The following is a 27,684-nucleotide window of genomic DNA, read 5'->3' on the forward strand; positions in this document are numbered from 1 at the left end:
ATATTGAAAATGACTTACATTGTGATATACAGTTGTTTGCAGATGATGAGAAGTGGAGCAGATGTTGTAGCATTTTAAGAAGACTTGAATGTACAAGTTTGTGGAGATGTCAATTTAAGATAGCAAGTGTAATGTTTTAAAATTTGGGAAACAAAGATAGGATGTAGAGTGCAGGATTGGCAGGGATATTTTAGAGGAGGTGGAGAAGATGAAAGATCTGAGTGTGATGGTGGATAGGGACTTGAAACTTTGTTGACATTTTGCTGAAATTGTGAGGACAACACAGCATATTATGGGAATGATAGGGAGAACACTGACATGTAGAAGGAAGGATATTTTGATTCCCTTATACAAGACTTTGATCAGGCTGCATATGGATTACTGTGCACAAATTTGGTTGCCAGGAGTGGAAAGATGACAAACTTTCCACTCCTGGAAAAAGGATGATAAGATATTGAAGAGGGTCCAGAGATGATTGACTAAGTTGGTTTCTGATCTCTTGAATGTGGAATATGAGGACAGATTGAGAAAATATAAATTACAGAGTCTAGTGGATAGAAGGGAGAGGGAAAACATGATCGAGAAGTTGATAAGGGGTAATTCAGATTAGTGTGGACGAAATCATTCATAGAATATTTGGAGACAAGGAGAACAAAAGGTCATTCCTTGAAGCTGTATAAAGTGCATGTGAGGAGTAGACTTTTTGCATGGCGAGCGGTAGGCGATTGGAGTGAATTGCCTGAGAGTGTGGTGAGTGCAGAGACAGTGAATGTATGAGCTGTGCATGTGAGAGTGGGATCTCTCACGATGAATCTCTTGACTCCATGTAGGTTTGTTGATGACGATAATAATAATGTATACTGTTGAATAAGCATTTAGTGAAGCATCATAATCAAAAAATAAGCGATTCAGCCACATACATGCCAATGATGTACTATAGGTTTTAGTGTATGGGATTCATATAAAAAACAAAAATAAATAAAGGTTGAAAACCAAAAATTTTAGCACAACACAATAATATGCAGTGAAATAATTTTCTGTTAAGCATGAGTTAAATTTGTTTTTGTCACAAGCATTTATGAGCAAATAAAAATAACTGCATGATGCAGTTATTTCTCTTTGTCTTTAGGTGATGTTTATAATGGTATCATCTAGATTAGAGAGATCACAGATATCCAGAACTCTGCACCACAGCTGCCATTGAAAAGTTACATGCATTTGTTCTTTTCTGATGTCTGATTTAGATTGATTGACAGTTATTTTACAATTCTAAACTTCAATCTCATAGGTGACATTAATGAATCAGTCCAAATGATGATAATGGAAGGATGAAAAGATAATGACACTGCATAAAGAGACATTAGATCTACAACAGTGATGTGTCATCTAGTTTATTTTTAGATGTAGTGGTAAATAGGTTGGCTTGAATTAGAATACAAGACCAACTGATGTAAATAGGAATTGCTCAAGGAGTGTCTCAATGGTTGCTTTCATTATAGTCAATCTGTTTTCCTGACAGTACAATTACTATACTGAACAAAGGGAATGCACAAACAGTAATTTTTCTGGATTTTACAAGGGTGTTTGCTAGAATACTACACAGCAAATAGGTATTCAAATGAAACAGAATTGGCATACAAGGATCAGTTAATTGAAGAGTCACTGTTTTGAACATCGGATAAACAGGTAGCAGTAACAATATATACAAGCCAAAGGATTAGTGGCTTGGATACCATATGGAGATTTGACTACTCTAAGTGTGACAGATAAATCATCATCAAATTCCTGATATGTACACTGGGGGATACAGGATAGTGCTGTATGAAAGGTTACATTGTTACTAACTTCCAGGCAACAATTTTCCTCCAAATTAATCAGCTGGAATTCCACATTGTCAAGTTTTATATTTCGGTCTTCTAAGGTGCCATCCATCTAGATCTTGGTCTTCCCTTGGGTCTTTTTCCTGCCATACTGGCAAAAACACTTGTTTTGTTAACCTTTCCTCTCCCATTCTATTTAAGATAAATTTAATATAATATAATATAAATTTAATATAAAAGATAAGACAAAAATGGTCAAGTTGCACCTAATATCCTCATTTCAATATGAGTCTGCCATTTTAATAAAATGGATATCATCTGTTCATTCCCTTTTGATGAAAATAATCTCTTATTCCATATAAATTTAAGATCAATTAACTTCCTACTATGCTTTGCTAATTCTGTTGTCTATTTCCATATTTAATTTGCCATCTTCACTAAAAATTGTGCATAAAAAACTGAAATGTTTTATTTGTTCTATAGGCTTACTGTTCAGGATGCAGTTAATGTCTTCGATATTCCTGTCTATTTTCATACACAGGAATAGGTTTTCATACCAAAATTAGTAGTTATTCATTTTTGTTAGAAATCCTTCAGATTTGTGCTGGATTCATTTAGGAGTATAACATCATCTGTTTAAATTCAAGAGTTGAGATTAACATTTCCAATTTTGATAGCAGGTTTAATGTCACTTTCCTTCATAATGTAGCCCATATAATGAATAACAGTGGTGTAAGTGCATCCTTATCATACACCTGACTTAACATGAAACCATCTTCCTGTGCCTCTTTCAATTCTAACTGTTGACTCAAATACAGATGATGTATTGCCCAATATAATGTCTCATTTACATATACATCAGGCATTATATTGGGCAATATTTTCCCAAACACCGCAGTTTTATATTTACATATAAAACTTCAGTGTTTGGAAAAGCTTTTCTCTTGGTATTGTCGTATGCCTTTTCCAAATCTACAAAACTAAGATATACATCTGTGTTATATTCCCATAATTTCTCAACTATTTGTTTTCAAGTGAATGATTCTGACAACCTCTATTTGACCTGAACTCAGCTTATTTTTCTATAAGTCTTCCTTCCATAATTTTTCTTGGCCTTTTCTCAAGTACACTTGCATAAATCTTACCAAATAGGCAAGCAGAGACATTCCTCTGTAATTATCAGTTTCAGTTCCCTTTTTATAGATGGATACTATCAGAGCTCTATTCCAATCTTCTGGAATTTGACCATTTGATCGGGCCATCTGAATTATGCAATTTAGCCACAGTAAAACTTTTATACCTCCACATTTAGGTTTCTGGTCAAATATCTACTCCAGCTGCCTTTCCATTTCAGGTTTATCATGATAAAATATATATATATATACACACTACTGATTGCATTCCTACTGAATATTTTTTCCCCTGTGCTGTCACTGCTTGTTACATTTAGAAATCTTTCAAAATAATTCCTCTAGGCATCTAGAATATTTTATCTTCAGTTTTCTTGTCACCTTTATCATCTCTGATGCATCCATTTCTAAGCATTTTCAATAGCTTTAAGATATTTTGCCAGCTACCTGATATTTATTTTCTATGTTCTTCTTGAAGTCTTCCCATGACTTCATTTAGCTAATTTTATACAAGGCTTACTTGGCTTTCATACATTCTTCTCTGTTGAAAGTTTATTTTTCACTTGGTTAGATTATAATAAATTTAGTTTAATCCTTTATCCAAGTGTGTGCAAACAAAGTTTGCACCTGAAAGTATCTTCAGGACTGGGGTAAGGTAGTACAACACCAGGCAATTCGTTGCAAAGGTGGAGGAAGCTTACATCACTCCTATCTCAGTATCTCCCATAATGCAAAACACATCTCCTTGCAGATATGTATAATGTTATGTATTAAGGGAAGGGCCACTACCCAGACTAGTTTTGACCTTTATTGAGGTCTCTTCAGTGGGAGCCAGGTCCAGATGTGGAGATACCAGGCAGAAGCAATAGCAAGGTCATCTCTACTTATAGGAGTTGCCAAAAGGTGTGCCACCTTTTTTTATTAAATTACTCTGGATTAAATTTATCCAGAGTAATAAAATTACTCTGGATAAATTACTCTGGAAAATAAACTTTCAACATCTTTCTTAGAGAAAGATGTTGAAAGTTTATTTTTCACTTGGTTAGACTATAATAAATTTAGTTTAATCCTTTATCCAAGTGTGAGCAAACAAAGTTTGTGCCTGAAAGTATCTTCAGGACTGGGGTAAGGTAGTACAACACCAGACTGAAGAGACCTTAATAAAGGTCGAAACTAGTCTGGGTAGTGGCCCTTCCCTTAATGCATAATATTATACATATCCACAAGGAGATGTGTTTTACATTATGGGAGATACTGAGATAGGAGTGATGTAAGCTTGCTCCACCTTTGCAACAAGTCGCCTGGTGTTGTACTACCTTACCCCAATCCTGAAGATACTTTCAGGCTCAAACTTTGTTTGCTCACACTTGGATAAAGGATTAAACTGAATTTATTATATTCTTCTCTGTATTCTTTCAAGATAAAAAATGACTTACTTGCCAAGAACTTTTGATATGCTTTCTTCTTTTCCTTGACTCCCTCTTTAAATTCCTTAGTCCAACTGTGTGTAGTATTCTGATTTTTCTATCTTAGTAGACAACCTTACCACATGCATCTCTAGCTCTGAATCAATCAATGTTTCCTGCAGGATCTGCTACTGAATCTCCAGGGTTTGGTTCTTATTTTCAAACATTTTCATTTTTATTCTTCAATAATACTGGTGGTGCATAAAAAGATGCATAAAACTTGTTTTTTCTGAATATTACAATGAAGAAAATAAAGGCTCTGCAGGAATGGGCATCACAGATTAATAGTAATTTTACTGGGAAGATGAAAACAAGAGATGTTGAAAGTTGGAGTAAGTGCAACAGGTAAAGGATAACAATGTACTCGGGAAAGTGGTTAGCATATTGCTAAGTATGATTATATATGACAATAGTGAGTTGAGAAGGAAAGTGTGTTATGTTTGATGATAAATGCATGATTGTTAGGCTATATGTAGCAAAAGCTAAGCTGCTTATAGATGTACAGAACAAATCTAAAGTGAAACTCTAGAACAGTAGTTCCCAACCTTTTTCCGCTTGTGTACCCCTTTTAAACCCATTTCTATAAATTGTATCCCTTGTTTTTAAATACTGATGTTTATTGTTCCATAATTAACATTTTGCTTACTTAACTTGTTTTTCCGCTATTACTGATTATTTTTTGTGTACCCCTGAACGGGGGTACACGTACCACTGGTTGGGAACTGATGCTCTAGAAGATTAAAAACAATAGGTTACATTTGAATAAGTTTGGAATTGAGCATTTGAAGTGATTGTTTGCTGAGAGAGAGAGAATACACAGCAGTAAGTAGAGAGAGGAGCATGAGACAGGTTGTGGAAAGAAGCTAAATGCAAAGATGAGAGATACAGAGGAAGAAATTAAGATAGGATAGAGTGAGGAATGAAGAGGGTGATCAGAGTTAAGCATGGAGAGTGCAGTAACTAAATATGTTGGCTTTTATTTCTACATTTTTACTTACCAATATGAATTATACGTCCCATATGCTTTAATACTTTTTGACCTCTTGTAAAATTTTCTCCAGAAAAGGAATCAAGAACTATATCCACACCTATATCCACACAAAAAAAATAATTGGATTTAGAAAGTTTTCCAACTTGGTTACACTATATATTATACTTGCAAGAAATTATATTCCTGTTTTGATCCTTTACCTAAGCATAAGCAAACACAGTTTGCACATGAAGTATCTTCATAACTAGCCTACTTGTATATGAGACTATTGACTTCACATCAATTGCCCCAGTATCCCATAATGCAAAAATTATGTAAAGTGTCACTATCCAGACCAGTTTTAACTTTTACTGAGGTGAAAAAAATGCAGTGTTCATCATAGGCCAACAGTAGTATAGAGATTCAAGAGAGTGATATTATTAGGAGAGTCTGAAAGGTCTCAGCTTCTTTATATCATCTTGTCTCATGCTGCTGAACAACTGAAAGACAACCAGAACAAAATCCAGAGATGGCTAGCCTTTTTAAATTAACTGTCTTGAGTTGGTCTTCATAGCCTAATACTACTCTTCAGTCATCCCTGAAATCAACCAGTAGACTAGAGTGGGCTAAGATGACAGAATGTGTGAAAAACCTTTCATAATAAGAATAGATAGAACTTGATCTCCTCCTGATGAATACTGCATAAAGTAGGTTGTCTGAACAATCTCAAACTTTATCTTCTAAAATGCTTCTTTCTAAACATAAAATCATCAGAATAAACAACAGAATTTCCATAATACAATGTTGTCAAGTATTTTTATGTCATATTGCTGGTTTTCAAATCAATGTTTTCTTTTTCCTAACTTTCCATAAATGATATTTTAACTTATTAATTATAAATATCAAAAAATTTCCTAATTTCTAATAGGTGAGAGGGGGAATATTGCAAAAAAATAAAAAAAGGAACTTTTTCTTCTGTAAGTAATGGCATGTTATGTAGTCCATTCAAAATACACAGGGAAAGAGGGCAGCTGTAAAATGCATATTCTGTTGTTTCCAATGTGTAGTAGATGTCACCAATTGATGGCATTTATTGGAAGACAACTATATGCAATTTGCCAAGCAAGATCCCTCCTGTCAGGGGTATCCTTAGAACTTTAGGAAGTTATTAAACAACAACATTGGTACCCAATTGCAGAAGGTTGTGGGCAGAAAAGATTAAATATTTCTTTATATCAGGTTTTGCTGTAGTATTTAGGATCTCGGCTGCTGTAATCATTTATTCTAAACAGTGAGAGATGATAACCCAGGTAGTATGCCACAGAAAGATCTATCTCCATGTGATTTTCTGTAATATTTTTATGCATTTTTGAGGCTGTATTGCTTCAGATAGCTGAATTTTGAAACTGGAAGTCCTAAGCCTCTATGTTTCATTAATAGGTGAAAAATTCCTTTTCACCTATTAATAACTTCACAGATTTACTATATATAGTAATTCTTTTTTCTTCAGCTTTGTAATATTTACTACACAGCTAAGCAGGAAAGATTATGATTTTAAATACTATGGCTTTAGAAGAAAAGGAAAGTGGCCAGATTTTTGTGGTATTTAAGATGTCCATGATCTTTTATTATTATTTCATGACACCTCCAGGAGTCCAAAGACTCATCGAGGGGAGGGCGCCTACTCTACAACTGTGTCTCCACCAATTATTGTGAACCACATCATCTACACCAAAGCCATCTACTGCCCACCACCACTAATATTTTTCCCAGACAGTCGCAAACATCCATAACCATGGGGATTTGAACCCACAGCCTTTTGGCCGAAGAATGGATACACTAACCACTCAGCCAACCAGGCCAGTCGATTCCCTTTTCTTTTGTGAAAAAGAAAAGCAAATTCCAGGTATGGTGAGAAGTTCTCAATTAGGGGTTAGTCAAAATGGAATGCCTCTAAAATTCCAGCATCCAGAAATGTCTAATTTCATCTTGTCAGATTTTATAGTTAGTCCACTGACTATGCTGAATTTATCCAAAATTAAAAAAATATGGAGTGAATTCATCATCAATTTCCTGATATGTACCCCCAAGGGGTGTTCAGGTTACTATGACAGCACTACATGATTAAGTTCTCAAAAAAATCAGCTAACGCCTTTTTGTTCCCACATAGGGAGTAGGCGAGGCCGTTTTAGCCCTATCTAACTTTTGGAAACCGAGTAGGCAGTTCAATCTCCACTGGTGGCCAATTAGAGATAGCTGGCCCAAGGCTATCACTAATTAATCAGTACGCAGTGAAGAAGATAGCTAACAAGTGCTGCCATCTTGTGGTCCCTAACTAACACAGTATTTTTAATGTCTGAAAATAGTGTAGGTTCAATGGCTGATTTTCTCGAGTTTACAGGATGAAAAACCCGCTTGCCCATACCAGAGATCGACTAACTCTGGAACTGGTCAAGAAAAGGCTTAGAAAATGTTCCTCTAGTCGGGAAGTAGATTCAAACCCAAGTCTTTCATTGTGCGGTGCATAGAGTGCAAACCTTACTTCTACTGAGCAACACAGGCTCCATATTATTAATCTTCTATGAACAATTTTCCTCCAAATCAATCTATTACTTGTCAGCACTCCAGTATTGTCATATCTAACCAAACTTGTGAGGAACTTCTGACTAAATCAATCCACCTAGACCTTGGTCTTTTTCTGGGTCTCTTTCCTGCCATCTTGGCATCAAACACTTACTTTGCTAATATTTCCTTACCCATTCTATTTAAATGGCCATACCACCTTAGATTAGCTCTGCTGACACATTCTTGAATACTAATAATGTGAAGTTCATTTCTAACATCTTCATTTTTAATATGATTCTGCAACTGATGCCATCAGTTCATACCCCTAATTTTCCTCAAAACCTTCATAGCTGTGGTCTCTAGTCTTTGATTGAGTGCTTGATTTCTAGCCCAACTCTCAGATCCATAAATTAAAACTGGTTTGAATCCATAAATTAAAACTGTTTTCGCTAATTTATCTCTTACTCCATAAATTTATTTAGCTGGCTACCAACTATACCAGCTTTGCTTATTCGGTTGTCTATTTCCAGATTTAACCTGCCATCTTCACTAAAAACTGTGCCTAAATTAGATGTAATATTTTACTTGTTCTACAGGATCTCCATTCAGAATGCATCGGAAGTTTTCTATACTCCTGCCTATTTTCGTAGTTTTGGTCTTTTCATTGCTGATTTTCATATAAAATCTGTTACAGCTGTTATTCAATTTAGTTAAAATTCTGAAGACTTGACTGGATATGTTTAGGAGTACATCATATGCATAAAGCAAAGAGCTAAATTTGACATCTCCAATTCTAATATCAGGCCTAATACCACTTTCTTTCATTCTGTGATTCATATAGATGATGAATAAGACTGGAGATAATGTGCATTCTTGTTTTACTCCAGATTTTACATCAAACCATCTCCTTCAATTCTAACTGCTAACTGACAATTTAAATATAGACTATGTATTGCTCTGTATAATGTTCCATTCACCCCATATAACTGTAGTATTTTGAAATGCTTTTCTCTAGGCACCTTGTCATATGCCTTTTCGAGATCTACAAAACTTAAGTACAGATCCTTGTAATATTCCGACAATTTCTCCACTTTTGTCTTAAAGTAAAAATCCGATCTTGACAACCTCTGTTTGGCCTGAACTCAGCTTGTTCTCCAACTTCCTCCTTGCACAATCTTTTTCAAGTAGACTTGAAAGTGGGTACATAGATGGGTACTATGAGAGCTCTGCTCCAATCATCAGGAATTCAGCCTTCTGACCAGGCCCTGGGCCCTTTGAATTATGCCGTGTAGCCACTGCAAAAGTTTTATATCCCCATACTTAAGCATTTCTGGTCAAATATCATCTACTCCAGTGGCCTTTCCACATTTCAAGTTTTTGACGGCTTTTTCTACTTCAGGTATTGATGTGTGTTCCTCTTTGCATTCCACTTGAAAATTTCTAGTACAGTTCTGTCACTGCTTGGTTCGGTGAACAGTGTTTCAGAGTAATTACTCCAGACATCTACAATATCCTTATCTTCAGTTTTTATGTCACCTTTATCTTTGATTCCTTTTACAGTACTCTTTCCTCCATTTCTAAGCTTGTTCAACAGCCTCCAGAACATTTTGCCACCTTCCTGATATTTATTTATTTTCCATACTCTTACCAAAGTCTTTCCATGATTTGTGTTTAGCTCTTTTACATATAGCTCATCTCTCTTACATTTTTCTCTGTATTCTTTTAGGGCATCTGCCTACTTATTTACTAGGAACTTTTGGTATGTTTTCTTCTTTTCCAGGACTGCTTCTTTAACTTCCTGTGTCCACCATGGCGTTCTTATTTTTTTATCTTTGCAGACAACTTCACCACATACTTCGCATGGCTGAATCAACATCTTCAGAGATTGCCACTGAGACTCCAAGGTTTGGTTCGTGTTTTCAATTTGTTTGATTTTTTTTATTTAATGTTTGTATAGTCGAGTCTACAATTTACCTGTAAAAGCTGCTCAACTTTAATTCTTTTTAAAACTTTCTCACATACTGTTCTTTTCAATGTGATATCTATTTTTATCCTGCTTAGTACTAAGTAATGGTTACTTCCAATTTCAAATCCTCTGTACGCTCTTATATCATGAATCAGCATGATGATGATGATAATATTACTATCAACAATGATACAGTCAATGAGGATTTTCTTATTTCTTGTGTCTTCTCTCCATGTGAACTTGTACACATCTTTATGTTGAAACACGGTGTTAGTAATGACTAGTCTATGTCCTGAGCAGAAATCCAGTAAATACTTACCATTATTATTAGCTTTTCCCTTTTCTCCAATTTTCCCCCAATGTTCCTATATGCCTGGTGGGATTCATTTCCTACTCTGTTGTTCAGATTTCCAACAAGGGCCACTTTTTCTATTTTCTTTATGTCAGCTGCCTGTCTAATGACTCAGAAAATTCCTCCACTTCTTCTTTAGAAGAAGTTTCTGTGGAACCATAGGCACAAATAAGTTTCAATGTCCATTTCCCCATTTGAAGTGCCCACATAACTCTACTTGAAACTGCCTTACAATCAAGAATTTATCTTCATGTTTAGTGTTGAATGTTATTGCTACTCCTTCCTTTCCTTGATCATCATTGCCTGAAAATAACATACTATACTTATTATTTATTAAGATCTCACCTGTTTTGATCTCAGTAATGCCAGTTATGTCCATGTGATATAGTTAATCATTATACTTCAAAGTGCCTATTACATCAGCTGCATTATGTTAATACTTTATTTCTCGCCATAACTGGTGGAATTGTTATTCCTAATACAGCATACAAATTGTCAACTTTCCTGCAAAAAAGTTTCACAAAAGAGCAAGGGACCAAGAGGGCAACCTCCCATGGCTCCTTTTTTTTGAATTCTGACCAAACCTGATAGGAACACATTGACTGAGGTATGTACTTGTATTAGTATAGGCTCCTTTAATGATGGAAACATCATTAAAGGAGCCTTTTGCACACCCCAATGTCCTGGAGAATGTGGAACAGAAAAGGAAGCCAGGAATTCTGCTCGAACAAGACTGCTTGACTGCTATACTTGTCGACTGCACTTGGTCTATATCCAGCCTTTTGGTTATAGTTAGTCAGGAAGAGTAAGATTATATAGTTTTATTTTTGTTTAGCAGTTGGTTATGATGTTTCAGATTTGTAACTAAGATGGTGCACTGGCTTCAAAAACCAAAATATTATGTTATCCAAAGAATGAAGTTCAAGTCATCATCACCATCAAATTCCTGATATATATACCTTCAAGGAGTGTACAACATATGATAGTACTACATGAAAAATTACATCATTACTAACTTCCTATCTACAATTTTCCTCCAAATCAATCTGTCACCTGTCAAGACTCCAACATTATCAGATCTTATATTTCTATCTTCTAAGGCACTTTTTACTGTATCAATCCACCTATATCTTGGTATTTCTCTGGGTTTTTTTCCTGCCAACCTAGCAGAGAAAACTTGTTTTGCAATCTTTCCTCTCCCATTCTGTTTAAGTGACCATACCACCTGAGATTAGCTCTGCTAAAGCATTCCTGGATGCTGACAATGTCAAGTTCTTTCCTAATATCCTTGTTTTCGATATGATATCGCCATTGTTGCCATGTATTTTCATACTCATAATCTATCTCAGTACTCTCATATCTACAGTCTCTAGTCTTTGGTCAAGTGTTTTACTTCTGACCCAGCTCTCAGATTCATAAGTTAAAATTGGCTTGAATACTCTCTTGTATATAGCTAATTTAGTGTTTTGGCTAATTTCTCTCTTATTCCATATAAATTTATTCAGTTGACTTCCTACCATACCAGCTTTGTTGATTCTGTTGTCTATTTCCATATTTAATTTACCATCTTCACTAAAAATCTATCTGACATAAAGTGAAAATCTGATCCTGACAGCCTCTATTTGGCCAGAATCCAGCTTGTTCTTCACCAAGCTTTTCTTCCAATAATCCTTCTCAACCGTTTCTCAAGTATACTCGCATATATCTTACCGGGCACTCAGTAGAGAAATACCTCTATTTCTCTCACATTGATTCTCACATTGAAAAATTGCTAAAGTAATTACTCCATACTTCAAGGATATCTTTTTCTCCTGTTTTCATGTCACATTTATCATCTCTAATTCCTTTTACAGCACTCTTTCTTACAAACGTAAGAAAGCTAAACACTGTGTCAAACTGGTTAAGCAAAAGTCGTGGAAAAATAAATATCAAGAAGGTGGAGAGATATTCTGGCGGTTGTTGAACTTCTTCAACAACCGCCAGAATATCTCTCCACCTTCTTGATATTTATTTTTCCACGACTTTTGCTTAACCAGTTTGACACAGTGTTTAGCTTTCTTACGTTTGTATTCTCTAAAGCACAAGCTGACTTATTTACCAGGAGCTTTTGAAATGCTTTCTTCTTTTCCTTCATGCCTCTTTAACTTCCTGTGTCCATCATGGAGTTCTTATTTTTATATCATTGCAGACAACCTCACCACATGCCTCTCTGGCTGAATCAACCAGTGTTTTTATCAGAGCTTGCCACTGAATCTCCAAGGTTTGGTTCCTGTTCTCAAACTTTTTCGTTTTTTTCTTCAATAATGTTTGTGTATTCTAGTCTATAGTTCACATCTGAGAGCTGCTCAACTTTTATTAGCTTTAAAACTTTCTTACGCATTCCTCTTTTCGATATGAAATTCAAGTTTATCCTGCTCAAAACTAAATGATGATCACTTCCAATTTCAAATCCTCTGTACACTCTAGTGTCCTGCACTAGAGAGAAAACATTACTATCAACAATAACATAGTCAATGGGACTTTTCTTATTCCTTGCCTCTTCTCTTCATGTGAATTTGTGCACATTTTTATGTTGGAACATTGTGTTAGTAATAACCAGTCCATGTCCTGAGCAGAAATCCAACAGGAAGTTGCCATTATTATTGGCTTTGCTCTTTTCTCCAAATTTTCCCAAAATATATCTGACAATAATTTCTTTCTCTGCTATTTAGATCCCCAACAAGCACCAACTTTTCCTTTTTCATTGTGTCAGTTGCTTTCTCTAAAGCCTCAAAAATTCCTCCACTTCTGCCTTAGTAGAACCTTCTATGGGACCATAGGCATAAATAAGTCTCATTGTCCAGTTCCCCATTCTGATATTTGCCCACATCACTCTACTTGAGACTGCCTGCCATTGAAGAATATTAACCTCATATAGGTACTGGGGGAAGAGGGAATTGACCAGCTGTGGGACCTGTTCATGAAAGTTTGCCAACAGAAAAATATACCCGAGGAATGGAGGGAGAGTACTCTTGTCCCCCATCTACAAGGCAAAGGGGATGCACAAGACTAAAAATTACAGAGGAATAAAGTTGATGTCCCACACAATGAAAATCCTAGAAAGGGTTCTTGACGGTAGATTGAGGAAGTAGGTGGAGATTGCAAAGGAACAATTTGGCTTCATGCCTGGTAGATCAACAACAGATGCTATCTTTGGGTTACGGCAGATGATGGAAAAGTATCAAGAGAAACAAAGGGAGCTACATCTGGCATTTATTGATCTGGAGAAAGCATATGATAGAGTACCAAGGCAAGAAGTCTGGAGGTGTCTGAGGGAGAAGAAGGTTCCAGAGAAATATGTCAGGTTGGTGCGGGAAATGTACAGAAATGTGAAGACAAGTATTCGGACCTGTCTGGGACAGACAGAAAGTTTTCAAGTAACAGTTGGCTTGCATCAAGGGTCAGCATTAAGACTGTTTCTGTTTAATATTGTGATGGAGGTGGTAACAGAAGAGGTGAGAGAAGATGCACCTTGGACAATGTTGCACGCAGATGACATCTTGCTGTGTGCAGATTCAAGAGAAGAAGCGGGAACTAAACTGGAAAGATGGAAAAAAGTACTGGAAGAGACAGGTATGAGACAGAGCAGAAGTAAGACAGAGTATATGTGTTGCACAGTTGGTGGTGGACAGGAGACAGATCTGGAGCTGGAAGGAAATGTCATCAGGAAGGTGAGAGACTTTAGATACTTAGGTTCAACAGTGGAAGAAGATGGATGAGCTGAGAAGGAAGTAGGATGCAGGATACAAGTGGGTTGGAGGAACTGGAGGGAGATGGCTGGAGTGTTATGCGATAAGAGGGTGCCGATCAATCTGAAAGGCAAAATCTATAAGACAGTAGCGAGGCCAGCTATGACATATGCTATAGAAACTGTGGCCTGAGGAAAAATAACATCAGCAGGATGGAAGTAGCAGAGATGAGAATGCTTAGGTGGATGTGCGGTGTGACTTGAAAGGATCGTCTGAGAAATGACTATGTCAGGGAAACAGTGAAAGTTATGAACTTAGGAGTGAAAATACAGGAGGCAAGTTTGAGATGGTTTGGTCATGTGAAGAGGAGGGAGGACGAATATGTGGGAAGAAGGGTCATGCAGATGGTTGTTCAAGGAAGGCAGAAGCGTGGGCAGCCAAAGAAGAGATGGAGGGAGCTGGTACAAGAGGACTTGAGGATGAAGAACTTGGATGTGATGACAGCTCAAGACAGGAAGGTGTGGAGGCGACTCATTATCAACAGTGACCCCACTTAAGTGGGAGAAGCTGCAGAAGAAGAAGATTTAGTGTTGAATACTATGGCTACTCCTTTTCCTTGATTGTCGTTGCCTGAATATAACATTTTATATTTATTGCTCAGAAAGATCTCACCAGTTTTTTCCTTTTTTGTTTCTGTCACCCCTATTATTTTGATCTGATACTAATCAAATTCCTGCTAGCTCCATTTCTTTTCTGTTCAGGCTTCTTATGTTGATAGTACCAATCTTGAACTCTGATGATGTTGAGTTGGAGTGGGTTTTAGGATTTGTTCCAGTAGCTGACTTTTCGCTGTTTGCCCTGGTTCCCTAGCAAAAACAACGCCGGCCTTGTTTAACCGAGCAACGCCCCAGCCGGCATGAAATTCTGTCATGTTGTACCATCATTTGAAATTTTGGTTTAAGCTAATAAGAATACTTGGTCAGCTAAATCTCAAATTGCCAGCCCATCCTCATCCGTTCAGTAGATACCTAACAGGGTGCACCATGAGAGGTGAGGATTAGACATTAGGTAAGAAGCCCTGATCGGTTCTCTGCATTCATTTAAAGGCTATGTTGAGGTCTCCTCTCAATTATATAGCACCCCTGAAGCTCAAGTGTATATATATATTAAGCACCCCTATATATATATATATATATATAGGGGTGCTATATAACTTTATTGTGAATGGAGAACCTATAGAACAAGTGAAACATTTCAGCTACTTAGGCATGATTTTTAGTGAAGATGGTACATTAAATATGGAAATAGACAACAGAATCAACAAAGCTGGTATGGTAGGAAGTCAACTGAATAAATTTATATGGAATAAGAGAGAAATTAGCCAAAACACTAAATTAGTTGTATACAACACAGTGTTCAAACTCATTTTAACTTATGGATCTGAGAGCTAGGTTAGAAGTAAAACACTTGACCAAAGACTAGAGACCGCAGATATGAGAGTCCTGAGAAAGATTAGAGGCGTGAACAGATGGCATCAATGGCAATATCATATTAAAAATGAGGATATTAGGAAAGAACTTGACATTGTCAGCATCCAGGAATGTGTTAGCAGAGCTAATCTCAGGTATGGTCACTTAATTTGGACTGATTTGGAGGAAAATTGTAGATAGGAAGTTCGTAATGATGTAAATTTTTCATGTAGTACTATCATATTGATGATGATATAAAAATTAATGAACATATTTACTGTAAACATATATACAACAGATTCAGTTCTGAATATTAAGTAATTCTCTTTATCTCTCAAAGGAAATCTGACTATAGAATTACACTTAGTAAATACTAATATTTTATTCAAATTCTGATTAAAAACAGAGGATAACAATATGGAAAAGGCACAGTGCAGAAACAAAGTGCCTATGCAAAACTGACTGAAGGGAGTCTGTGAGGAAAGGATCAACTATTAAGTAGCGTCCTCTACTGAATATTGATCAAGAATTCTTATGGAGGTTGTGGGGGCACTCCAAATATCGGAATTGTATTCCAAGGTTGGTCAGATGTTAGGAGTAGACAGGATGAGAAGTAATGTCTTGAATATATCCTGAATAATGTCTATGTATGTAATATGTTTGTGCTAGGATAAACTGGATGTGACAGTCAGAAGAAGAAAAGAAAGCTGTTCTTGAAAAAAAACTGGAAACATTATCAAAATGTAAGGAGTGAAGTATGACTTTTCTTGCATGTAATACGGCAGGCCTGAGTTTTTTTTTTTATTATTTTTTTTTATTTTTTTTTTTTTTATGGCATTGAAATTTACTAAGTTGTTTTCACCCTATTTGAGAATGTTGAGGAGATCAACTAGATGAGATAACCTATGGCTGTCTCATCTAGTTGTTTCTATATTTTTTCCTTTCCACGTGAAAGGAAAAATATACAAACAACTACACCCTCTGTCCAAAAAGAAACTGAACTTTTGATAGAAAATAAAACACAGGCCAATTATAATTATTAAAATTATTTACACTTGGTCGTCGACTTACGACCGACTTCCGTTCTGGTTGACAGGTCGTCAGTCGATCTGGTCGTATGTCGGCCATATATTTATTAACAGTATTCTTTAACCTTTTTAATCATTTTATCATCTTTATAATCTTTTAAATTTATAATTATATATATTGTACATAATGTAAAAAATAATACTGTACTGTAAACACAAAAATACAATCTAAAATTAATGTAAAAATTAATATAAATGAAATTTACAAAATCAATTTTTAATCTTAATGCTTGTGCTGGGTTGTGGATCGTCAGGGTCATGGTGCGGAACCTTTCACAGCTTCCCGAATTCTTTCTTTGTCCTTAAGTATCTTCGGTACCGTGGAATGTGATAACTTCAAGTCACGTGCTATCGTATTCACTTTCTTTCAGCCTTCATACTTCTGGATAACTTTCATTTTACACTCTAAATCAATAGTTTTCCTTGACTTCTTATCTGTAGATGAAGGCATTTTCCTTTTACTAGAGGTTTTATGGGTAGTATTTCAGTAGCATTTTAATTAATACATCACATGCAACAGATGCTTGAAAGTTACTGAGTGTATGTGAGAGATAGTTATCGTACGCACAGCTCTCTGATTTATTATTAATTTATTCATTAATTTTTTTTTTTTTTTTTTGTGGTCATAAGTCGCATAGGTCGTAAGTCAACGACCAAGTGTATTTCAATCAATATACTCTCCCTCAGCTTCAATACAGCATTTGGCACAGTCAATTAATTCGTTAGATGAGTTTTTTATATCAGTTTTTGGGATACCGTTGAGTGTTGTGGTTACTGCGTTTGAACGTTTTCAATGGTGTCGTATCGCTTTCCTTTCATCAGCAAATGAAGTCTGGGAAAGAGAAAGAAGTCACAGGGTGCTAAATCAGGTGAATATGGTGAGTGATCCAACACACAAACTGGTTTTTGCTCATAAACTGTCTCACAAATGTTCGAACGATGAGATGGTGCATTATCATGCAAAAGTGACTAGCTGCCTGCATCATGATATTCATGCCGTACGTGACGAATTCTCGCTATCAATCGCTTCAAACTCACCATTGACCATTTGGCCAGGTGGAATGAATTCTTTGTGGATAATGCCCTTGGAATCACAGAAATAAATCAGCATTGCCTTTACTTTTGACTTCTCCAAGTGACTTTTTTTCAGATGCTCCTCTTCTGGTGGTCTTCACTCAGCACTCTGGTGCTTTGTTTTGGACTCATACTCAAAACACCATGTTTTGTCACCAGTAACGATCGTTTCAAGGAAGTTTGAGTCATGAGCAGTTTTAATGAGATGCTTGCAGTGTTCAATTTGATACATTTTTTGGTCGTCAGTCAGCTTGTGGGGAAGAAATCGCGAATTCAATTTACGAAGGCCCAAACAACGGTCAAAATGTTGTGCACAGTTGATTTTGGAATCCCCATATCTTCAATCAATCTCACAGATGATTTCGAGTTTTCTTTGATGAAATCATGCACTTTTTGGATGTTAACTTTGCTCAGTCCAGTTTTTGGATGGCCCAGTTTTTCATCGCCCTCAAGCGTCTCACGACCACTTTGAAATCGCTTAAACCACTCGTAAACTTGAGTATGGGATAGGCATTCATCACCGTATGCTTTGAAGCATTTGATGCATTTCGGTAAAACTTTTACCAAGTTTAACACAAAAGTCAATCGCAGCTCTGTTTGAAACTCATTTTCCGACCATTCGTCAAAACACACTATCACTCTTGGCACTATAACTGGGCTTCTAATAAAACAAATGTCATAATCAGTTGACACAACACTAATGAAGGTTGCTGCTTTCGACAACAAAAAGATAAAACAGGTGGCACCACTTGTTTCTTCTATTTTTGAAAAGTTCAGTTTCTTTTTGGACAGAGGGTGTAAATGGGACAAGCACAGGATACACAAAACACTTAGAGAACCAATCACTCAACACAGCAATGCTCAACACCAGTGGTATGGCTGAATGATGCAGAAGAGGTGCAAAATATCAGCAATTAAGTAAATAAATCTATGTTTTTCTTACTGGTGTCTTGTGTTATGAATTAAGTCATTATTGAATACTCACTATGAACTACCAACACACAGTCTTCCTATGCATCTGAATATATCCTTTTTAGTAATCTCAGATTAAAAATCAAATCACACTTTGACATGATTTTTTAACTATAGATTTTCATATCAGTTTTTTTTTTCTGTTATCTTTTTAAACTATAATTTTATATTTATATTACATAGCATACCTTTAGATGATACCTTTAGGATGTCAGAAACAAAGTCAGAAGTTGTATAATCAATAGGATATTGAACTCCATTTTCTTTTATCGCACTATGCTTAATAGCAGATGATGTACCAAAAATTGTCACATTTTCAACAGTCTTTGCTAGCTGAGTAGCAGCACATCCTACACCACCTATAACATTTTTGTAGAATCCTTATTAAATTGAAATTTTTCAGGGCAACAAGAATACTAATGAATAACAACCAAAAGACTAGTTTATAAAACAGCGATTACGAGTGTGGAAAAACAGTAGGCTTAATAGGAGCCTGGATATAAAGATACGTAAATTAATCATTACACACAATCACACAAAAAAAAAATTGTATTTTAAGATAGCATAACATTTAAATTTTGAACTCTGACATATGCACTGTGAATAGTTTTGTCAGGAAATAACAATTTTAATATATCATAAATATCAAATTTCATAAAATTTTTTCAAGCTAGAGAAAAACTTATTTTGAATTTTTCAAATAAGAGTGATTCTTTATCCTTGTCCACAAAAATGTGATCAGATGTAATTAATGATGCACATTTTTCAAAAATGGTTATTACTTCAGAGCCTGTGTAGCTCAGTGGATGTGGCGTTTGCACACCACGGTGCTTGGCCGCACGAAGGAAAACTTGGTTTCGAGTCTAGTCGCCGACTAGAGGACATTTATCTAAGCCTTTTTTCGACCGGTTCCCGAGTTAGTCGATCTCTGGCACGGGCTAGCGGGTTTTCCCTCCCGGAAACTCGGGTTTTTCGTCCCGTAAACTCAAGAAAATCGACCGTAGAACCCACATTATTTCAGACATTAAATATATTGTGTTAGGGTTAGGGACCACGAGATGGCGGCACATTTGAGCCGTCTCTCTTCACTGTGTACTGCTTAATTAGTGATAGCATTGAGCCATCTATCTCTGATTGGTACCAGTGGAGATTGAACTGCCCACTCAGTCTCCAAAAGTTAGATAGGGCTAAATGGCCCCGCCTACTCCCGTATACGGAATAAAAAGGCGTTAGCCGATTTTTTTATTTTATTTCATTTATTTATTTATTTTATTTTATTTTTTTATTACTTTAGTATGTATGCTTGGGGGAATGTAAAAGATATGTCTGTAGAAAGTGCAATATTTTCTTGGACTGCAAGTCATCACTAAATGCAAGAGACAGAAAACAAAACACAACAAAAACAAGTATGATTTTGAGAGAAAGCAAATACAAATGATGGAACAAATATGTGTGATTGTAAGAATAACGAAAAAGTATGGATGATAGAATTACAGTTCTTGAGAATGTGGGAACAAAAAAATGTGCTGCTGGGATACAAGATTTAAAGAATAAATTAATCAGGATGAGAAGCGAGATGAATATATGCAGTAAGATCACATGGTTAGGAATGAAAGAGTGCAAAAGGATAGAATGAAGGAAAGTAGAGAAAAAGAGGTGACAAATAACTCTAGAGTGATGATATATGGAGATTCCATTATTTAAACTGTGGTAAAAGAGAGTCTGCAAGGATGATATATGGAGATTCCATTATTTAAACTGTGGTAAAAGAGAGTCTGCAAGTTCTGTTTTCCAGGAGTCACCGTGTTCATCCTCATGTCCATGAGGATGAACAAGGTGACTGACTGCTTTGGATATACCAGGTGGCAAAATAAATCACCTGGTTTATTTTGCCACCTAGTATAATGATGAGATGAATTTATTCATCTCATTATTATGATCGGTTGAACAGAAGATGCATGTGATGATGGCTATTAAGAGGTTAATGAGGAGAGTGAAAATTAAGTCTGGTAGGAAAGGTTGTCAGTATGTTGCCCAGGTATTAAAATGACAAGTTGAAACGAGTAAGAATCACAAATGGTATGTTGACAGAAATAAGTGAAAAGGAAAGAGTGCAGTTTGTTAATGTGTGTATAACAATGATGAAATTGTTTCATTGAGTTTATTCACCAAAAAGTTGCTGGTATATGTGAAACATGGTTGTGTGAGGAATATATTCTCATGGGAACAAAAACAAAACAGTATAATGTTTTTTGTTAGGATTAAAAGAATAAAAAGGGAATGGAAAGAGTTACTGATGATGGCAGAGAATTATGTATGTGCAATGTTTAAAAGATATTTAAATATCTTAACATGATATTGTTTATGAAAGATATTATTGTTAGTTTAGGTAATCAAAAATGGAAAAAAAAAGTATAAAAAATATGATCATAAAATTATACATTCTGTAAGAAGAATATAGCAGCAGTATGTAGTTTTGATACTAGTAATTGACTAGGCTATTAAGCCTAACCATGCCTCATAGCTATGTCACTGGTGGAAACAGCTTCTTTAGCATTTAGAGCAGGGGTTCCCAACCCTATGCCTGCGGGCACCATGGCGCCCGTCGACCAATTTGTGTGTGCCCACCGCTGTTCAACCATGTGCCGTATAGTTTGAAATAATCATGCAACAATTCATGGCATTCTATATGACGCATGCGTTAATGACACATGACGAGTATTAAACGCATACAATGTAAAGTAGATGCGCATTCGAAATTGTTCATTCCAGTTTAAGAACTGGAATATCATATTCTCCTAATTATGAAACACTAGCCAATGAAATGCAATGCCAAAGATCGCACTAACTTACATATATATATTTAAATTTTTATATAATGTAAACTTTTAAGTAATAAAACATTTGATTATAATGTAAACTTTGTATGTATTCATTTAACAAAAGAATTCAAAAAATTTGCTTGAAAAAATAGATGGTGCGCGTCGCCCTATCGGTATTTTAGAATGTGCTCTAGGAAACAAAAAAGGTTGGGAACCCCTGATTTAGAGTATAAGACTGTATTCTCTTATTTGCGATTGTGTTAATAACGTCACAACAGCTGGTCAGTGGTGTAGCTAGAGCTTTTGCCGCCCAGGGCGGTCCCCGAGTTTGCCACCCCTCTCAATACACACCAAACATACTACAAAAAGCCAAAACGACGTATAGGGGAATAAATTAAAACACTTTATTTTTGAAGTAAAACTTTAATTTCAACATTATAAAATGTAATTTTTCTTGCTTTTCTGTTAGCAAAATCGATGACATTGGCAAAGTCTATTTCATAGTAATATAGCTGATTCTTAATCAATTTTATTTAGAAAAACTCCTCTCACAACTGGCAACACTTACAGCAATTGTGTGGAAAATTCGCAGTAGTATTACAATATTTGGAACAGTTCTTGAGACTGTATTTTAGAATTGACTGCAAATGTTCAAAAAGGTTCAAAGTGCTGCTGGGGGGGGGGGGGGGCTCCCCCCACACCCTAGCTACACCTGCAGCTGGGTATCACACATAGCTGAGAGAAGTTCTTTATGGAAAGAAGTTTCTTATCTTTTATTAAGTTTTTATTTCTAATGTCTCTTATCTGGTAAGAAACATCAGAAATTGCAGACTAGATATATGTACACACTGTTTGGAAAGAAGTTAACTGATACCGTAGTGTGAGGAACAACAGCTATGGCACCTACCTTAAGATGTAAGCACTTCTTTTGCTGCAATGCTGCAGCAATCCTACGGGAATACTTCCCACAAGCGTACGATAGCAAACAATGGGAAATTTGGACCATTCTTCCTCTAGGCATGTAATGAGATCCTAGACTGTAGTTGGGTGGACATCTCTTGACCTTCCCAATGATCCAGTTAATCTCACAGATGTTCAATAGGGTTGAGATCGAGGCTCTGTGGTGGCAGTCAAGTGTGGTATTGTTCACGTCCACAAACCATGCAGTTATAGCAGCAGCCCTATGAAACTGTGCAATTCCTCGATGAAAGAGACAATGGTCAGCTCCATAGAAATGCTATAAAGTAAGAAGCATTTCATTATCAGAATGTTCAAATACCTCTCTAAGTTCAATGTTTGTGGCATCACAAACAGAGGTCCAAGGCCAAACCAGGAAAAAAACAGGATCATACCATCACACAGCCACCTCTGAATTTCATAGTTGGGTTACACATTCTGATAAGAGACATTCACCCAGCATCTGCCACAATCACACCTCCATCTGCTTGGTAGAAGATGTAGTGTGATTTGTCGCTCCATAATGTTCAATGAGGTTGAACATCATGGAACTTCCATGTCCCACTGTATATGTGCTTTGCACCATTGAAAACGATGCTGCATGTTCTTTCAGTAACATGCAGCTTGCATATAGATTGAAAAAGACCCAGTTCGATTATCGTCATAATGAGGGGAATCCTTATATGGGCTTCTTCAATTGAAGGTGAGTTAGCCAATCTCATACGGAGGTAGTAGGTTTTTTTTCCCGGAAACTCAGGTTTTTCATCCCACGCACAGACAAATTGGTCTTCAGAACACGCAATTTACAGACAAAAAATATTGTTCTTGGCGATGATGGGTGGTAGATGGCGTTGATGATAGTAGTGTTGTAGTATTGGAGGGGTATTTGATGAGGTAGAGTATCCTCCCACAATGAGTCCTTGGACTCCATGGAGGAGTCACGTAATAATAGTAATATTGTGTCCTACCATGGAAACTCATATTGTGAGTTTCTTATGAATATTTTTATGCAGACTCATGTTCCAGTCAATGCCTGGAACTCTGCATTCAATATGTTGGCTAATAAATGGTGGATTTTATATATTATCCTTCCTAACGCCATGTTCGATGCATGTGGCGGGTCATCCACTGCAGGATGACCCACTTCCATCTCAGTATGGTACCACTGATTGTTGATCTGGGATGGTCCAATTTGCCAAATAGATAGGCCCGCAACATGGCATCCTATCACATTGCTTCTTTCAAACTGTCAGTTCCCCTCTCACAGCCATTCCACCCAAACACAGTTGCACTGACTTGAGAGCATCATATTCCTCCAACTGGCTACAAACATGACTCATTACATGGTGCATCTGTCCATTGACTTCTCTGCAAACAATATATTTGCAATGTGATGATGTTTTCTAGCATACCCACTCTCCAACCAACAGGCTGCAAGTTGAAATCCTGCCATGGATGTTTGTGATTGTCTTTAGGGGAGATGAATTTCACCTAGTGTGACACTATTGCCCTGCTTATTGAAGACCTGAAGTGGCTGGAAAAAGTTCCATGGTCTCTAGAATGTGTATTTTTGGAATGTGTAAAAATAAAATGAAAAAATAAAAATGTATAAAATTAATAAAAAGGGGAAAAATCCTTACCCCACCCTATATACCTATAGTATATATGTACTATAGGTATATATATAAGTCTCTTGTGGGTGAGAGCCACACATAAAAAAAATCAGAATCGGCAAGTTGTACACACTTTCCTAGATTGTTGGAATTAAAACAGCTGTAGACGTTTTTTATGCAGAGTTCACTGAAATAGTCATCAAGTGGAAGAGAAACTTCATACTGTAAATATATGTATCTAGCCTGCAACTACTGAAGAACTTCTCTCTGCTATCTGTGGTATCCAGCTGTTGTGACATCGTTAATGCAATCATAAATAAGATAATTCAGTCTATATGCTACTGTGGTATGAAACGAACACCTAATGAACACGAGAAAGAATACATATATACAGAGGGAGACACTGAAGAAAAAAATAATGTAACAGAAAATAAAAGGAATGAATAGTTGTTTTTTTGTGGATTTCTTATTCAAGTTCCTATTGAAAAGTTAATATATCTTCACTGTTGTAATTTTTGATTTTTTGAGTGAAGATTAGATGGAAAGCTATTCTCTGCTTGTGGAAATGATAGTTGTCAAGTAAAAACACAAGAACGTTCCAAAGTTGTTGTATTCTGTTTTAGTGCTGGATAGCTGAATTTTATAAAGTAAACTGTTAATGTTTTTGGTACTGCTTTAAATAGAAGTTGAATATGCTTGAAATAAGATATGTTGATGATATAGGTACGAGTTGTCAATTTGAGTAATTGCACGCACGGAAACCATTGCTGTTTCCATTAGAGAACTTCATTAATTCAAAACACTTGATTAATGTGCAACATATATGTTTTGACTTTACAAATAAGATAGGCCAGGTTTTCCGTTATGTTTATGTGAGTCTCTGACTAAAACATGCTAACCTCTGCCTTTGCAGAAGCGTTGTATTTTATGCCAGAAGACCTAATGTTTTTATGGTTATGTGTGTGTGTGAGTGAGTCAAGGGTCACTATAGTTTTAATACAAATTTTATATGTTGTTTACACACACACACTATTAATAAAATATATAAAAAAGAAAACTTAGTTTTCATGCATGTAATATAGTGAAACACTAAATAAATAGGCCTTGGAATAGAACCTGTAAAGTTAAGGAAAACATATTTGCATTATATGGCAGGATTATGAAAACATAAACGTTTAATAATGTGGAAATGCCAACAGGAAATAGGTGCAATAGTTCTGAGGCAGTATGGCACAAGGTGGAGGTCTACTAGAAGATATATTTAGTCAGATGTACAACAGCCAGGGAATATGGAGGGTGTGATCAAGAAATGTACAGGTACCTTGGATTAGTAAACAAGAAAAGAGTGATCATCGTGAGTGATTTCAGTTATGGTAATATAGATTGGAATGAAGAGATAGCATCCAGTAATAAGGAAAATGAATTTGAGTTCCTGAGAGACAACTATCTTGTGCAATAAGTGTAAAGGAGAGTACACAAGAATTAAAAGTCTTAAATTTGATCATTTCATCACAGAATGTGACTGTGAACAAGCTGCCACATCTTCTTCTAGCAGTTAGTAAGAAATCATCACCTGGGTTGTGGCCAGCCATATGATCAAAAAACAGATGTGAATCTACAAGGCTGGTAATTATAAAAATCACAACAGCTTGGCCACTGACCAAGACATACTTAATGGCACAATGTGTGAAAGTATTCTGAAGGTCAAAAGGCTGAATAAAGTAGGTATCAAATGGATGAATGAAGAGAAGCATGAAAATTGAAAGAGGAACATATGCAACACAGAATGAATAGTGGTAACAATTACTTGTATGAGTGACATATCCTTTACATTCCCTCAAGCATATACGAGGGTGGAAAGTTCTAGACCTAACAATGAAAAAACGAATTCATCATTTCAAAATTATTTTTATTTTTCAACATAATCTCCCTTCAGACTAATACATTTATTCCAGCAATGTTCCAGCACCATTATCTCAGTAAGAGTGCAAAATATCCCTCTACAGCTGCGCCTCTTGATTCGAAGAAAAACGCTGACCAGCGAGGAAGAGTTTTAGTTTTGGAAAGAGATAGAAGTAAGAGGGAGACAAATCTGGGGAACAGAGTGGATGTTCCAACAATTTATAGTGCAGATCCCTTAATTTTCCCATTGCCAAAACACTTTTGTGGTCAAGGTGCATTTGTCCTGATGAAAGATGATTTTTTTCTTCTGCAAACTGGGTCTTTTCTCATGAATTTTTTCATATAGTCTGGTTACAATATCAGAATAATATTCCCTGGTTATTGTTTTACCCTTTTCAAGATAATTAATACACAAAATGCCTTTGGCATCCCAAAACACCAATGCTGACCTTCCTGCTAATGGAACCGACTTTATTTTCTTTGGTGCTGAACAACCGGCTTCTGTCCACTGTCTGGATTCTGGTGTAATGGTGAATCCAAGTCTCATCCATAGTAATAAATCGACGCACAAAATCAGTTTTATTCTTATTAAAATGCTCCAAGCACTGTTCAGAGATTTTCATGAAGGCCTTTATTCCCCACTCCAATGCAAATCCCCAACATGTAACCAGGCCCTGGTTCTCAACAAAATGTGCCTCTGCAGCCTATTATAAAAGTGCAATGTTCAATGGATTAAATTAAAAACTCTTTGTGAGAGGATTGCATCTATCTCCCATGGTGACACATTCCATATCGGAAGGGTGTATATATGTTTGTATGAAGGTGAAAGACAATTAGAAACATCCATGTCCTAGACAGAATTCAAACCCACAGCTTTTTGGCTGAAGAGCTGATAGAACTAACCACCTGGCCTGCCATTTATTGGATAACATGGTGATGTTCTTGGACACAAAGGGATAGATAGAAATCATCAGATGGATAGGTGAATGATAACGACAAGTAGTGTAAGAATGGTAACTAGCAATATGCTGCAGCACTATTCTTTGTGCCCTACTATATAATTTGATAATGATATTTATGTTATTTGTTAATGATATGCCGGCCTGGTTGGCTGAGTGGTTAGCGTATCAGCTCTCCAGCCAAAAGGCTGCAGGTTTGAATCCCTCCAGGCATGGATGTTTGTGATTATCTGTGAAAAATACTAGTGGTGGTGGTGGTGTAGTTGCGGTTCGTTGTAGTTGGTGGATTGAGACGGAGAGTTATAGAGTAGGAACTCTCCCTCGATGAGCCCTTGGAGGTGTGACGTAATAATAATAATAATAATAATAATAATATTTCATGTGGATAGACAAGGGGGTTGCAATAGTTTGCTGATGATGCAAAGTTGGGAAAAGTTATAACAAGTGTGATCTTAATACCAAATTCCTTCAGAAAAATTTAAATAGACTTTTAGCTTGGATGAACCAGTTTTTGTCAATAAGTGCAAGATTCACTTTGAAATATAAATAAAGGAATATATCTTAGAAATTATGGAAACAACTACCATGTTAGAGTAAAACTTCAGTCTAATATAAACCAAAATAATCACTCAACTTTTCAAATTTCACATTAAGGTCATCATCTGAAGTATACACATATATAACAGAGAAACAAGCTGCACTACAATCTATATAGTATGCTAAATTTACTGGCCAACTGTTAAAACTATTGGCTTGACCTCTGGTTGGGGAAAAAAAAAACATTACTACACCAAAGCTAGTCCTGTTTATTATTGTTATAATAGATAACAA

At 36.1% G+C, this 27,684-nt stretch overlaps 1 protein-coding gene across 1 annotated transcript in view; it reads right to left on the minus strand.

Annotated features, from left to right (window-relative positions):
- LOC150100522 (NADPH-dependent quinone oxidoreductase VAT1-like) overlaps positions 1–27,684 on the minus strand; it is a 109,836-nt gene that overhangs the window by 36,147 nt on the left and 46,005 nt on the right. The window contains exons 4-5 of the mRNA XM_090402949.1: positions 18,789–18,959; positions 5,415–5,504 (exon numbers count right to left, since the gene is read on the minus strand). Coding sequence (XP_090259075.1) covers positions 5,415–5,504; positions 18,789–18,959 — 261 coding nt within the window. The remainder of the gene's footprint in view (positions 1–5,414; positions 5,505–18,788; positions 18,960–27,684) is intronic.

The sequence above is a fragment of the Typopeltis vanoorti genome, chromosome 13 (genome assembly GCF_054136105.1).
Source record: "Typopeltis vanoorti isolate ZY-2024b chromosome 13, IOZ_Tvanoo_1.0, whole genome shotgun sequence".
In the NCBI taxonomy this organism is placed as follows: domain Eukaryota; kingdom Metazoa; phylum Arthropoda; class Arachnida; order Uropygi; family Thelyphonidae; genus Typopeltis; species Typopeltis vanoorti.